General features: G+C 37.3%; 1 protein-coding gene and 1 long non-coding RNA gene across 2 annotated transcripts in view; one reads left to right on the forward strand and one right to left on the reverse strand.

The window, feature by feature from the left end:
- The window catches only part of megf11 (multiple EGF-like-domains 11), an 80,699-nt gene extending 70,742 nt beyond the window's left edge, over positions 1 to 9,957 (forward strand). The window contains exons 25-27 of the mRNA XM_046038549.1: positions 6,300 to 6,344; positions 7,075 to 7,281; positions 7,535 to 9,957. Of these exons, the coding sequence (XP_045894505.1) occupies positions 6,300 to 6,344; positions 7,075 to 7,281; positions 7,535 to 7,710 (428 nt within the window). The 3' untranslated portion in view covers positions 7,711 to 9,957. The remainder of the gene's footprint in view (positions 1 to 6,299; positions 6,345 to 7,074; positions 7,282 to 7,534) is intronic.
- LOC123962433 lies at positions 1,953 to 5,078 on the reverse strand. The gene is made up of 4 exons (XR_006822939.1): positions 5,043 to 5,078; positions 4,214 to 4,311; positions 2,327 to 2,436; positions 1,953 to 2,089 (listed from the first exon to the last, which is right to left on the reverse strand). It is a non-coding gene; the product is annotated as an uncharacterized LOC123962433 (long non-coding RNA).
- Positions 9,958 to 16,647: the final 6,690 nt, after the last annotated feature.

Raw genomic sequence — 16,647 nt, forward strand, 5'->3', positions numbered from 1 at the left:
TGTGAAAGTTTGAGTTTTGAAGGGAGAAGGTGTGGTTGTGTTTATGTAGCTTTAGAAAAGGGTGTTGTGTTTAGACATTGGAGAACATGGACGAAACGTTTGTGAAATGTGTTTTAGCATTTGAGGAAAAACTGTAATGTGGGGTCTCTGGGTCGGATTCAGCCCTGTGCGCGATCCCGAGTGTCTCTCGTACTACAGCGACAAAATGGTAGCTAACGACATGCAGTCCACTAACACCATAAAACAACCGGCTCATAGCAAAACACAGACTCCACGTAAGGATACAAAACAACAATGAAGTTTTATGCGCTGAAGCCCATCAGACCAAACAGGTTCAGATGATGTCGAGTAAGAACAAAGTGAGTATTAGTAAAGCTGGAGAAACAGTGAAAGTCACATTAACTTGCCGGCTAACACCGAGAAGTTGCTAATGTTATCCGGTGCAAAGTTATATCGCTTTCAACATTACTTCACCAACTAACACAACCCTTGTTACTATCCTGTGTACCACTGTTGATTTAGCCTGCAAGAAATTATGTAACGGTAAAAAGCAAATGTGGAGCGATTTATTTACTGGCAGCCAGCTAACGCTACAGTAGCTCGCTGTTTGTTTCGTAACGTTCAGTTTAGGTTTATTGTGGTTTTACCGATACTGAAGGTACACAGCTTCTCCACCTCTCAGTCGCTGTAACTAACGTGGCCCACATAATACAATACTGCAACTTCACAGCGACAACAACCCATAACCAATAACCATGTATTGTATCCACTGAAGCTACAGTAAAGTTAGCTGTGCTGACATTGCTGAGCTTCTGGTGAAAGATAGTAAAGATAGTTACTGAAAACAGCTAACGCTGTAGCATGTCGGCTAAATGCAGTAAATGTACCGTGATCATGTAATGAGCATGGATTAGTTCAACCTGCAGCTGATAAAACTATTACTGTAACGTGAACGTGAATGTCATGTTAGACTCATAACATGTACGTTGTTTTGCATGTTAGAGCTTCCACTGCAGGGTACCCGCGGAGTCTTAAAAGTATTTAAAAAAGTCTTAAATTTCATATTCCAAAAATAAGCCCTTAAAAGACTCACACTGTGGCGGGCGCTAATGGAACAGCGGAGCCGGAAGACCCGCTGCAGGTTACTGGTCAGTGAATGATAACAACAGCAACGGAGAGACGGGTGTCTATGAGACAAGGACGGTGTCGGTGTGTCGGCGTTGCGCCGCTGTTGTAGGCTAACGTTATATGAATGGAAACATCAAACAATGCACATTAAGCTTATATCACCCATATGCGACGATCACGGGAGCGAGGAAATTTTCTAGGGGACTCACAGACCCCCATTTAAATATATTTCAGCATTGAATTTTTTATCAAATAGTGTTAAAATATCTTCATATCTTGTTCTCGTGAACCCAATATTGTGAATCGTGCGTGTCCCATAGGGGCGGGAATCACCAGAGGCCCTACGATACAATATTATCACGTTATTTATGTTGCGATTAAATTTTATTGCGATTTTAAATATATTGAGATATATTGCTATTTATTACCCTTTTCCAACTTCCAATTAGGTCCCTAAAGTCAAACTTTGTCAACATCTGTTTATCTAAAAAGATACATTTCTCTGTTTGTTCATATCACTTTTTCAGTCCTCACTATGGTCCTGCTAAGTTTTCTAGTGGACTAAAAAAGAAATAGATTTTATTATTCTAGTACCAAAAATGTTAAAATTCCCATCTGCAATTTATATATTAAACTATTGATACTTGGCGTCCGTGTATCAATACAGTATTGCCATGGCAAATATCACGATACTATGCTGTATCGATTTTTTCCCCCACCCCTAATGTCCCCACCACTTTTCAACACAACGTCCTTGATTAATTTTATCGTATCAAAGTACAAACACACCCCAAGCTATAGTGTGTTAAATATGGATGTATTATAATAGTAGTAGACAACCGTCGGAGGAGGAGGAGGAGGAGGAGGAGGAGGATGGCACTCTGGAGGTCTGCGATGTAACTGTAGTCCTTCTCCACCTTCAATCCACTTCCTGGACTTTTTGTTGTACACCTTGCTGTACCTGATAATACAGAAAGGAGGATCAGCTTAGTGAAAAGTTTTTAATACCTGACATTGTTCTCTTATACAGTAGTTAGCATTTCCACATGAAATGCAATCACAACAATAAATCAGTACCATCTATCTGTATTCCTCATACTGTTTAATATTTTTTGATTCATCACTTATAAATGTATTGAGTAAAATGCACAGGAGTACTCATAATGCAACATACTGAACTGTGTCATCAGCTTTTCACCTGGCTGGACTGTGGACATGGTGGTTGAATCCAGGCCAGCCAGCATGGTCCGATCAGCATGTACTGGTGAGAAGTACAGGATTATGGAAGACTCCAAATCTGCAAGTGACCTGAGGGCACAGTAGAAATAAAACATACAGGATTTTTTACTTCTGGTAAAATAAGTAATGGCATAACAGCACCAGTAAAGGGTTTTTGCACAATAGGTTTAGTTACGAACAATGTCAAACTACAGTATATTAGAGGTAGCTTTTATAACAGAAACAGATTTTTATGTATACTAACGTTGACATGTCTTTCTCATAACTACAAACACACAGCTACATCACCACATTTGTAAAAGAGTAACATACAGTCAAACATCAACTGCAGACACAAGATAATCACACAAACAGATTAGATACAACAGTCAGCCAGCCAATCCGTGCATTCGGTCCGAATGGAACGAGTGGCTGTGTTTACTGCAGCGCTGAGAGGACTACAGTCAGACGATTTTTATACTCTCTTATTCAGAGCACCTAACTTTTTAATATGCATTGGTGTATAAAGACACTTTCAACAAATATGACAAAAAGTGTTTTAGAAGCAACTTGCCTACCCTGCCTTTGATCTTTGTTTTTTCACATTACATGCACATGTTTTCCTCGGTCTCTTTAAAATGCACTGACATGCATCGTATATATTTTTTTAAATTATTTTAAAATATTTTTGGTAATTCTATGTATTGATAAACTTTTTTTACAGCAGTAAACTGTCTGTTGTGTTTTTAATTGTTTTGATTGAACTATATCTTTTAAATTGGTTGAAACTTAAAATTTTAATTCAATTTCTATCAAAATATTACTTCTACTCAAGAAAAAAAATACATTTTTACTTTGGTACAACATCAATTTTTATTTTGGAATAACCTACTTTTTAGTATAGCATCCAAGTATAATTTTTTACTTTGGACTAAACTAATTAAAGTGCTGTGATTTGTTACAAGGAATTTAATCAACTTTACCCAACTTAAATTTATAATTCAATACAAACTATATTTTTTTAAATGATACCATAATCAATCTATTTTCTTTAGTCACAAGACACAACTTTACTTAATATACTTAAGATAGGTCAATATAATAATTTATTTTGCTTTGTTGAAACTTTCACCATAAATAAAAGCTAAATTTGCATTACTTCAGTTACGATAAAACCCAAAACATTTTGTCAGTGAATGATTAATTTAGTTGAGTTCCTTTAAAATGACATGCATATTCTCTTCAAACAGCCAATTAATGTTTATTGTGATGATGTTGTCTTTTTTTAAACTATCACCATTACTGAAAAAAAATAAAATAAGCACCATAAAAACAAAGTCTAAAATGAACGTTGCTGCCAGTTAGACTAGGTGGTATGTGTATTACACATCAACACAAAATGTCAGTGCATAAGTCAGTTTAAGACAAACATTACCATTACTATTGCTGCCATTGCAAAATCTGACATTCACATTTTCAGTGTTGATTTAAGTTCCACAATATTTACACCACACAATCAGCTGTTAACAGAGAAAATCAGAAAAGCCGGTTTTGAATTAAAGTCTGTTTTTCTCTTATTTAAGTCAACAATTTCATTATCCTGTAATATTTTTTAATAGAAGCTATAACAGAATAAAACATATCCTGTATCTATATGTCTTTCTTTGATTAATAATGTATTTTGAGCTTGACACTCAGAATGTACACTCGTGTGCTGCGTGTCATGTTCTTGGGTTCTATGTCCAAGAATATTTTCTGGAGTCCATCAAAGGTTTATTTTACCTCACTCAGGTAGCTCAAGTTTAAAGCATAAATGAGGCCAAACAACATGGCACATGCATATGGAACTGATGGCAACTCATAATACCAATGTTACGTGGTGGCTGGAGAGGATCCTCCTCTTCCTTGATGACATTACTGCCGTGGTACATCTCTCAAGCTCAGTTTCAGCTTCAGCCAAACAACCTGATAAAAGAAAAAGACAAGACATTTATTACAAAGTTATTTTGATGAAATGTGTCCATATAAAATATGTACACAAAAAATTCTCCCAATCAAATCTCCAAAAAGCTAGGTCTAGTAATAAGAAAATGTAATTACTTGTCCAGCAAATACTTAGTCAGTTTTTCAAATATTTTTTTCATAGCAACTTGACTTTATCACAAGCTGTGACACCAAATATTAAACAGTTCTAATATAAATACAGTAAAATACATACTTCAACCAAGATTCACTATAATGTTTAATTTATTATGTTTCATTAATTTCAGAATCTGGCTACGGACACTTTCCACAATGAAAGATATGGATACAATATGCATTTTATTACCAGTCTTTCACTGCTCCATCTGCTCTGAAGTGACAAATATTGCACAATTAAGATGCATGTATACAAAATATAATACACAAATTTCAACCAGCACAGAAATAGTTATGTGGTCAGTTGGCACGTTTTTTTCTGGATTATTTATAATTGCATAGTGGAACACAGTTAATACGAAAGCTTCCATTTTGGATTGTCCTTCCAAGGGAAAATGTCTCCAACGTGCAGACAACACATGTCCCCTGATAGACCACAATGCTGACAAGTTCACTAAGCACAATCAAGAGTCAAATTCTTCATACGTGTTTTCATACTTGGCAAAGGAAGCTGATGGCATTTAAAATACAAAGTACTTCCTCAATAGTCTACTTACATCTGAAGGACAGAGGACACTCGTTTGAGGACCACCAGGTGCACATTTTAGACAGAGAAGATGGATGGTTTGAAAGAGGCGTCAAGGAAGCCATCTACACCCGGGTCGAGAAGCCGTCATTGAACAGAGGAGGGGGTCTACGCCACCACTTATCCCCCACTTACAATGCTGTCCTTTCATCACTTCCCAGGAAACTCAACAAACGTAACCTATTGACCTCAGGTGAAGATACCAACGATGGTCGTTCAGTCTTGGCCACAGGTAGTCTTAACGACTGTAACGACTGTCGTCACAGCAACAAGGAACACTAACGAACCAGCGGTATCCATGACCCGGGATAACGACCCCACTGAGGTTAAATAGCTGAGTTTCCCTGCCAGTCAGTCAGAACTGAAGAAGTCCTTTGGATGAGGGACGAAACGTCTTCCAGTATCTTCAACCAAGTCCAGCTGCCCTTGATTTTAACCTTCGTTGGATAACTATGACCTGGATGACTGAGAATCTTCATAGACATACCAAATATTGATTTGATTTAGATTTTTCTTCTGCTCACTTTGTATTTTGTTAATTAATAAATATAATCTATTAACATGTCTATTGTTGAAAGCATTCTTACTTGGCAGCAGTTTTTCACACTAATACTTTCCTACTAGTACTGTGTATGTGTTTTATGTAACAACTATCTATCTATCTATCTATCTATCTATCTAATATGGTTATATATTAAATGGTTTGTGGTGGTGCAAACTGAATTTTACAAAAGATTACAAAAGATTGTAAATACTGTACTGCTGGCATAAAGACTATGCTTACTATGCGTACTGTTTACAGGTTCATTACCGCTAAACCACATGCAACAGTCTAAATATCTATGGTTCATTCTTTGTCATGCTTAACTTAAAAGTCCGATATCTTGATCTTCACATTTTCATTTTGTTAAAGCACGCAGCAGATCAATCATAATGACTGTCCTTCTACAAAAAGTCTTGTACTAAATTGATGTAGCCTTAAACAGGCTTGTCTTCTGCTTGTGGCGTGTTGTTGTTTGGCAGATATCCCATTATAACCACAGTTGATTATGTGAGCTTGTAAGCCTTGGGCGAATTTGATAGCATGCAGGTGAAATATTCAGTTACTCACTAGTTAGAAAAAAGACATACTAAAATGTAGTTTAATGAGGTATTTCCTGTCAGCCGTCACACATTGGAGGAATTCTTATGTGATGTTTTGACTTAAATGTTTTGACATTTGTTACAGATGTTCAACAGGGGGAGACACAGACACAGAGAGGCTCCAGAAAAGGTAAATAATTAATAGCAGTAACAGTGTGTGTGTGTGTGTGTGTGTGTGTGTGTGTGTGTGTGTGTTTGTGCTGCATATTTGTGTGCAGAAATACTGCATGTGGAATCCTGTTCAGCTTCACCAGCACCAATATTACAAAATCCTTTTATGCTCAACAGCCCATGTATCAATTTCCCCATTTGGTTTCTATTCCCTTCTGAGACTGCTATTTCTGTGACCCAAAATCCCATATCCTTATATTCTCTGTGATTTATGTGAAAACTCTCTGCACTCTGGACAAGATCATGGTGGGCTGAGGTTTTGTTCCAATGGTAATTGCTGTCTGTGGCTCAGTGCCCGATACGTCATTTTGTCTCCCACACTGTGCAGTCGGTGGTGAATGTGAGGGACCCAGGGGTGTGAAGAGTGGTCTGAAGGAGCTTTGCCACGGTCTCTAATGAGGCCTCTTATCAGACTGATGAGACTGTTATGGATTGGATGAGCCTTCCTCTCTCTCCCCTTTGTACTCTGATTACTATATAACACCATTAGTCACCTGTCAGAGACAAAAGAAGTACAACTTCTTCAGAATGGCAATGATTTTCATAGCCATTTTCCCTGCCACACTCTGATGTTTATTTAAATTTTAGTGGTAATATCAGAGTCTTGCATTAATCCCGCTACTATAAGTCAGTGACAGTCTTATCATCTTGTTGATGCTCAATATGTCCTTGTTTCGCGGTTACTGCAGATTACATCAAGGGCTCCATGTGCAGCAACAGCTCCTGCTCTCTGAATAGTGAGAATCCATACGCCACCATTAGAGACCCACCAGGGCTGGCTTGCAAGCACACAGAGAGCAGCTATGTGGAGATGAAGTCCCCCTCCCACCGTGAAGTGCCCTTTGGAGGCACTGCCACCCTCCTGGGCAGTGCGAGCAGGAATGTCTATGATGTTGGTGAGTGTGTTGTTGCTCTGGTGTGTGGAGCTCAGCAGGGTCCTGCAGCTTATGGCCTCTCTGGTCATGTCCCCTGCTATGAGTCTGTATAGACTTTGTAGGCATTGATGAGAGGAAATGTTAGCTGCCTCTCATATTGCATGAACCTCTCCTTTCTCCATGTTCCTCAGCATGTGCCTGCCACTCTTCAGCCTCAAAGTTTCTTATGTACCTCTCCTACTTTTTTCCTTCCTTCTTTCCTAAACTATCGCAGAGCCAACGGTGAGTGTCCTGCAGGGGCCCAATGGAATGGCCACCGGCTTCTCCCAGAGTCCCTATGATCTTCCCCGTAGTAGCCACATCCCCAGCCACTACGACATACTGCCCATGCGTCATAGCCCCACGCACACAACCCCGCCACCTCCAGAAAGCCCAAGCTCCTTGCTCTAGAGGGCACACCCTTCGCCCGGCTCTGAGAGCGTGCCGGCATCCAGGCAATGTTCAGCCAACGTTCAGCCAACTTTAAACCAACGGCCTTCCCGCTCTATATGTGTGTGTGTGTGTGTGTGTTCAATTAGATACTGAGATGTTGAGATGGAAGGACAGCCACAGCTCCTCTGGACCCTGTCCTCTTTGGCTCCTTCATTCACACTCTTTCTGTTCCTGAAGGAGGGAGGGGTGAAAAAGAGTGTCCCACACACCAGCGACCATTCACCCGTTTATTTTCTTATAAGACTGATCACTCAAATTGTTGCCCCGCCTCTTTATGGACCTCCTGAAGTGGAACATAATGGTTCCAAACGGCGCTAAGGGCAGCATACATGGATTGTGCGGACAGATTATTTACAGGGAGAGAGTTATCCTCATTTGTAGTCCATGATATAGGTTTACTACTTAAGGGCAGCCATGTGTTTATAATGTCCACTAAACAGAAGTGATTTCCTCCACAAGAAGGAACTTATAGCAACTTTGACCATTTCAAAGCAGGCAAAGATTTACTACATACAGACAGTTTATGTCTTGTCACTGTGTGCAGCATCTGCAGATTACAGGAAGTCTGACATGAAGTGATAATGAGCATCTACTCTTAAGTGAAGAAAAGTTCAGCAAACTGTAGTGAATTCTATGTTCTAAATGTAAAACATGGAAACGCGACTGAGGGTGAATCAAGTCTGAAAAAGCATGGAAAAATAGTAAAATTGTAAAAAAAAAAAAAAAAAATGTAATGGTCCTTAATTCACTGTTTTCCAGTAATGATCACACATCATTTAATACAAAGATGATCGCTGTATTTGACTCAAGAGCTTTTTTTTTTAAGTTGCAGTGTAAATGAGGCCCGGTTCCTGGAGATGCATTCAGGTCACCAGTGTTCAGGCATTATTTCATTACAAAGAGATACACACATACAGTAGGTCTCCAGTTTGGATTTTCCCCACACTGATGAAGTGCAGATATTGTGGTGTTTTCTATGTGAAAGCATTTTTCTTGCAAATGTCTTAGTTTACATTTTTTAAATATCAGGTGTTTAGAAGGGATTGCTTTGACCTTTTATGTTTTGTATTTATAAAGCTAATTACTTTATTTATTCATTTATATTAGTGATGGTGAATTTTTATCAATGTGCCACTAGAATAAAAAAAAAGATAAGCATGATCAGATAATGGATAGCCACTGATGTAGATAACACACAATTTATCTTCTTGTGAGATGATCAGTGTCATTTTGTGAAACGTTTTTGAAGTTGCTTAAAATATTCTTTATCTCTCTGTGTCAGATTGTAAATTGAAAATGAGGTTTTATCTGACCAACTCAAGACCCACAAATACCATGGGCAGTCACAAAGGGAATCATATGTACAAAGTCCAATTTGAAAATATTTTTATGTTTTTATCAGGCTAATTAACTTATTTATTAATTGAGCTGAATTTATTCATTCACTATGTGAATTCCATTTCACCCTCTGTAGAAGCAATAACATGTTGACAATCGATGCCCAGACAACGTCTCATTAGTGCTGGACATTATGCCATCTTTGACCAGTGTGGTGACAGTGGATTTTATGTGACTGTTTTTCCTGTGAGGAAGGTTTTTCCAATTGTCATATCAACGCTGCTTGTTGTTTTGGTACATGCGTTTCAAATTAAAAGTCTACTCTGCCATCAGAAACCTGTTTCAGTCAGGTTAATAACCTGGATAGATAGAATTTATTTCTCATGTCAAGTGTTATAACAGGAGATGTGTCTGTTCATCTAGCTCTGAATATTAAAATGACAATGAATATTGACAAGACAGTTTGCTACTGATGAATGAAGGAGTTATTCAAGTCTGTTACTGTGTTCCTTCTGCCTGCATTACAAAGTGTCATAATGTTGTCCAGAGTCTGTGGGTGAAGAAAATCATGCCCAAACATTATTTTTTGTAAAACATCTCCCAGATTCATGAATGGGGAAATTTTTGTCTCACCTTTTCAGAGAGGTGACAACTTACAATTTATACACTGTATTTATTGTAGTTACTTCACAGTTCTCTACTACTTGTGATTTAAACAGCATTTTATTGATTTAAAGATCTGTGAAGATGTTTTTCAGATGTAAGGCACATTTTATATATGAATTATAAGATGATAAATATAAATATGATGTATTGCTTTATATACAACTACCCAACAGTATGTAAAGTTGTTAAAATGATCTCCACCTTGACTAGCTTCATTAAAAAGCTGCTTACGTGTTGTTGCATTAATAAAAATTAAGTTATATTATACATAAAAATATAAAAGTGGACATGTATCCTCTATGAGTACTTTTGCTTTTTATACTTTTATACTTACTTAAGTACATTTTGCTGACAATATCTGTCTACTTTTACTTAAGTAAAATTTTGAAATTTAGTAGTTCTACATTTTGGTATTGCTACTTTTACTCAAAGGATCTGAATGCTTCTTCCACCACTGCACAGTCAACGAGACTGCTGGCTGCAGTCAGAAGTGTGCTTTGTTTCAATTATAACCACACCCAACAGTGACATCATATGTTCCTAAGGTACACCTGTACACCACTGCACCAAGGTAAGAAGTTAAACCCCTGGAGGTTAGCAAAGACAAGATTGTGGGGGTGTTCAGCTCTTTATTTTCCCTTAAACTGTTTTTAAATGCGTTAATTTATTAATTAAATTGTTCAAGTCATAATAGAAACAAAAGCATGTCTGTGACATGTACAGCGTGTCACATTACATGCATGGCTTTGCATCACACAAACATCACTTAAATTATTACAGTACAGCACTGCAGGCTTTTTTTGCCACTAACTGAACTACTAGCTCAGGTATCAAGTAGGCTACCACACCCATATCGCATGTAATGAGGAAAAAAAGAGCTCTATAGATGATGGACACGCTGACCAGCTGACAGCTGACAGCCAACAAGCCCTGAGTGATGCCCCACTGAAAGGAAATGCAGTCACAGAGAGCTAGACAGAGGGAGAAGAATGAAAAGACGAGGTCACACTGCAGTGGGGTCAGCACTCGAGAGAGATTTTGATTTAGCAGCTTGGTAAATATCCTCTCAACACAGAAATAATTTATGTGATTTCACACAGATCAAAAGGGACGGAGTCAAAGACAGAAATTTTCTTTAACTTATTAGATGTCAGATTGAGAGCAGGGCAGATACTGAAAGGTGAAACTTTGAAACTGTGAAAATCAAATGTCTCCCAGCACGACATCTTGCTTAAAAGGTTCTGAAACCACTTCTCCTGTTCAAATGCAGGTGTGATTACTGCTGCTGGAGAACTGGTGCTGCCTTTCAGGTGAGTCATTGTGACACAAAAAGGGAAAAAAAAGTTATTTCTTGAGCTTTTTGTTCAGCCATTCTGAACCATGCAGATTTGGTACAGAAGCCATTAAATATGTAATTGTAAACTAGTAAAATGATTATTAGATTCATGGTGACACATCCATAACTTTCTAATTTAGTAGCATCATCTATCTCAGATGAAGTCATTTGTTTAAAAGGTGTCCTGATAGTAAAGAAAAAACAAACATATTCCTTCACATCTGTTTCAGTGTGACGTGTTGAACACTTTATGTGTTATGATACAGAGTCTGTTGCATAGTTTCACTTACTTAATTCAATATTTACAGACTGTACACCAGTTAAAAGTTTATGCAACTGACAAGTGTTCCGGTGTGAAAAAGTATCTTTTAAGATAAGATAAGATAACATAGAACTTTATTGTTCTATGTTCGGGAAATTGTTGCACAACAGTTGCAGTACAAAATATACACAATGCCAAAAATAGAAACAAGGTTAATTGTATGGATCATGTAAATATGGTTAATGGGGTTTTAAATTAAAAAAACTTCTTTCAACCCATATAAAAAAATGTCCATTTCACATCCACCACATAAACTAGCACAGGCAATAGTGTCAATCTTCAAGCTAGCCTGTAAATCATAGAACCAGACAGTAAGTGCACAATAACTTTGATAAGTGTTAAATTCTCAAACAAGTATAATTTTTTAAAAATGTTCACACACTGCAGGGGAATTAGAACTTTGAGTTGTAAAGTACAAAGCCCTTGCCCAAATAAATGTCTACCAAATCAACAGATACTGTCAAATTACAGCACAACTTCCATCATGAGCAAAAATAGCTTTCTTCAGCTGAAAAGCAAACTCTGATCAGCATTTTCTAAGCAAGACCAGACTTGATTTCCATGTATAAAATATCCCTCAGTGAGTTTTTTTGTGCAACACAGTGAATAAAACAACCTGGGTGATGTATTAATTCAAAGTAGGACTATCTCTAGGCTGATTATTAAAATGCTGTAAAATATTGCAGAGGCAAAGAATAACTGCAGGGACTTTCCCTTACTAACGCAAGCCTAAGGCATAATCCTTTTTGCTGCACTCAGGCTGTCAGCTACGTCTTTCAGCCGAAGCTGTTTTTCACAGAAGCTGCCACTGGGAAGAGGCTATACCTCTAAATGTTCTGACAGAGTTGCACCTGGATGCTGACCACACTGCAGCTGGATAACGTGTCACTTTCACTTCAGTCTGACATGGGCTGCTGAGAGCCAGAGTGGTGGGTTTATGTAGGGTGAGGAAATATGAGGTAAAACATTTTTTGAATGACTGGCACATGACTTCCTCTGTTAAAGTTTGTATTATCCTGATAAATTGCTGCCATCAGGAATTTAATCAGTGCTCAGCATGATAGTGCTTTCATTTAAACATGTACCATTTGACTGCACTCTGCTATGGATACGTCTATAGCAAAGCTCAGCTGCAAATCTTTATTGCGGTCACGTCCTGCAACAGGAACTGTGAGGATCCATCAGACCAGAGCTGGATCTTTACTTAGCCATTCTTAATGCATAATCAGTATTCATCCCAGTCAGACCGATCATTTTCACGTCTGTTGTGTCTATAACTGCTCGCAAATTCAGATAAAAATGTACCGTCACACATAACTTGATGCAAATAATCGCTTTAACAAAGTAAGTCTGGAACAGTTGACAAAAGATTTGTCCAAATCAGTCTAATTAGAGAGGCCAGTGAATGGAGGAGAACTCTCTGGACATTTGTTTCCACATCCATTCAAAAGACAGTAGCATTTTAAAAAGGAGGAATTTAGCAATATCGTCCACATCAACATACTAATTGTGGTAGGCTGACTTGCTGAGGTGAAGCAGGGAGACATGACATGATGATAAATTGATGAATGATGAGAGGTAGTCAGTATAATATGCATAATTTGAGTTTGACTTCACACAGGACAATGTTTATGATTAATACCAAGTCAGATTATGAATTTAATTAAAATCCCCCCAAAATCAGATTAGGTTTGCTTATACAGGCTGTAGCCCTTAATTACAGTTCAAATCAGAATCAGAAACAGGCGTATTGCCAAGTAGGTTTTCACATACAAGAATTGTGCCTCTGTGTTGTGTTGCATAACGGTCAATGTAGGCTACACACAAAAAAGTAATAAAAAAATAGAACTTTACACTAAAAATATGTATAATTTATACAGAGCTGTACTGTGGTTTAAATACATTGAAATATACTTTTTTAAATGAGGAATGTAGAAATGTTTATAGTATAAACTATGAATAGGTGCAATGTGCAAATAGACATAGACATATCTACGGGGATACACAGACTTACAGAAAACACTGCTGTTCTTACTGTTGGCCACCGGGGGGCAGGCATGGTGTGAGAGTGGTTGAGGAAATGAAAGCAAAGACGAGTAAAGCAAGAGGATCTCATTCCCCGCAACTAAAATCACAGAATATAATGACAACCCATGAAAACTACTAGTTTTCAACTTCTAGTGACGTTTTCAAATTTTTAAGTGTTAATTGTTTTGCAATGTGAAGAACCCGGCTTAGAGGAGAGCTGTCAGCATTGTTTTCTGCTTTTTGTAATTTCTGCCATTTTTTAGCAGCTTGATTTGTGTTGCATTTAATAATAATACAAGACATTTGCATTTATAAATGTTGTTCCAGATTTATTGAGTGTTCATTTTAAGAGTTTAAAGTCTATGTCTATAACATCATTCAAAAGTGCCCTTATTAATCATGAGTAATGACTCATTCCTTACAGATGAAATTTTGTATTTACATAAGACAGAAGAAGTCAAGCTGTCACAATACTGGTCTGATTTCAAAGCTCAAATAAACCACCATCTTTTCCAGTGAAGCCCCCCTCCCCTGGTGAATGTCTGACTGAAAACAGAAGATGCTGTTTCTTTTAAAAACTCGTTCATCTCTCTGTCTGTCACATGTTTGTGAGGGAGGCTCAGGTTCTTTGCAGGTTTGTCTTCTTCGTCTAATACTATAACAAGAAAATTATATTCTTTGTGTTTGCACATTTTTTTCCCTATTTGTTGTTAAAAACATAATTGACTGTTCAAATTACCTTATTTATATGTAGTACTTGCAACTGGTAGTCACCTTTTTCAGTGTCTCAAAAATGTGCAGGCTGTTGCCATGGATTCTCCTTATGGCAGCTGAAGTATTGTAGTTATTGACGAGCCTTCATCACATGGCTTCATCTTTACACCTACAGAAGCTGTGAATCTGTTTTTGACGTAGCTCACAAGCTTATACTGAACTATATACTGAGATCAAAACATGTCATGTGATGACAGTGCCATGGATTCATGTTTCTGCAGGAGCAATGAATTCATTGTCTCACATTTTAGACTGTAGCCAAATGCAGAATAGTTTGAAGTTACAGTAGCTTACTATGAGAAGTCGGAGATCACGAGTGACATAACCTTAAATGTTATTATGATCACCTTTGATCAGATTTTGTCACTGAGTTCTTGTGCAAATGAAACTCTCTATATAAATCTATACTTGCTCTCCTTCACAGCAATCTAAAAGTTTTGTTCACATCTGTCTTAAAACAATAGTCAGCTGCCCATATGTACATTGAAACAGTTTTTCTTGGTGTAATTTTTCCTACTGTTTATACTGGACACTAAGAGGTCTCTTGTTAGCCTGCTTCCATTGTGATGGGGACAAAACCTGCAGTCCTCAATTTGTGCAAAAATGTGTTAAAAAGATTATCTAAAGCTTATATGATGCTTCTGGAGTCTGGGTTAGATAAATCAAGTGGTGGTCTAACTCAAATTGTTAAGGCTTCATTTTAGCTTCAGATTAAGTCTGTACTGGTATTTTTGTACAGAATGAGGAGTGTGCATTTTGTCCCAAATCAGTCACACTGGAAGCGCTTTATGAAGGAATATGATACTGGACAGCATGAACAGAAGGAATAATTACAACAAGCAAAAGTTGTTTCAGTGCACATATGGGTAGATGTAAGACAGCCTGGATAAATGTGAAAACTCCATTTGACTTGAAATTCATTCAAATACCTCACCCAACTTCTGGAACCTTCCAGTTAAAATGTGAAAATGTGAAAATGTGATTTTTAGTTGCCAATTATTTGTCATGATTAAGTCACAAAATACATTATTTAGTGATCTTGACATGATGGAAGAGGACAACATTTAAACATGAATGCAGCCAGCTAATGCAGATATCAAATAAGTCTTTTTTGAGTTTATCTAGTGATTTATCTATACAGACCAGACTCTCGTGATACAGCTAGAGACCTCTACTGAATTGCTTTTTGTAGTTTAGTCAAAATGTAACCAGTTTCACCTCAGAAATGTGAGATTTTTGCATTTAAAGCAACGGTGCAACCATAAAAGTTATCTTGGGATATTGCATATGATACACTGGGGCAAGAAGATTTGAATATAATGAGTGATATAAAAATCTACATTTGTAGCTCTGTGATGGGGAAACTTAAACTTGATGGGCCTTGAGCTGGTTTTGAGTTGTTTTTTTTTAATTTTCCAGACAGCACTATCATGGTTAATTTGGGGGCCTCTGATGAAATTTTCCAAAAAATGTGATGCCAGAGCAAGTAGGATGTTCGGACATTTCTGTCTTACAAATTGGACTCACAAACATTTGTTGCATCTGAGAGTCTTTATATTATTAATAAAGTTGCATCTCAAATCTAAATTTTTCATCTAATGCAATCTCTCACTTTCCTTTTACATCTCTATAAATGTAATAACATGTCCAACATTTTTCATTTAATTACTGTCATGACCTGTTATACTACATAAGTGCAAGGCAATTCGATGTGAATATCATAATTATAAATATATAATTACAACACCAAAGATGACACAGGAAAATGTCTGAAGATGGAGTACATGTAAGCTGTCTGTGATCTTCCGGTATTCAAATATGGTCATTTGAAAGTTTCAACTAAACTGTATGTCCTGGTAATCACCACACAAGGGCAGTAGAGGGCAAGCGAGTAGGCCATGTTGTTTCTGGCCACAGGTACTGGCCTATTTCTCTTCGACCTGAGACATTTTGAGTGTCTGACTGTAACAACTCATTGAAAAGTTTAATACCTGCAGTACTTGAGTCTAAGAGAAACATATAGGCTATAATTGTTAGTTGTGTTCTTTTATGCTCTCCGTAATATCCACTTGGGTTCAGTTGAACTTTAGCTGACAGTTAGCTGAAAAACAACACATAATGTGTCCCCAAGACTAAAATGTAGTTATAAATAAAAATTCATCAAAATAAACCATGTACATGTGGTACCCACAAAATAAAATGTCTTTATCACAAAAACACATTCGATATTCCTAAGCTTTATGCATGATATTTTATAGGCTAACAGCCATATTATTTAGACTTCTTATATTTTATTAACTACTTTTATGCCGCCAAAAGCACTCTTATTCCTGGTTGTGTGGAAAAGGCTGTAAAATATAGCTGAAGAATTTAATCCATTAGTCAATTGAAAGAACCAAACATTTGCTGTTTGCAGCTTCTCAAATTTGAT

This window comes from Micropterus dolomieu, linkage group LG22 (assembly GCF_021292245.1).
Source record: "Micropterus dolomieu isolate WLL.071019.BEF.003 ecotype Adirondacks linkage group LG22, ASM2129224v1, whole genome shotgun sequence".
Lineage (NCBI taxonomy): Eukaryota > Metazoa > Chordata > Actinopteri > Centrarchiformes > Centrarchidae > Micropterus > Micropterus dolomieu.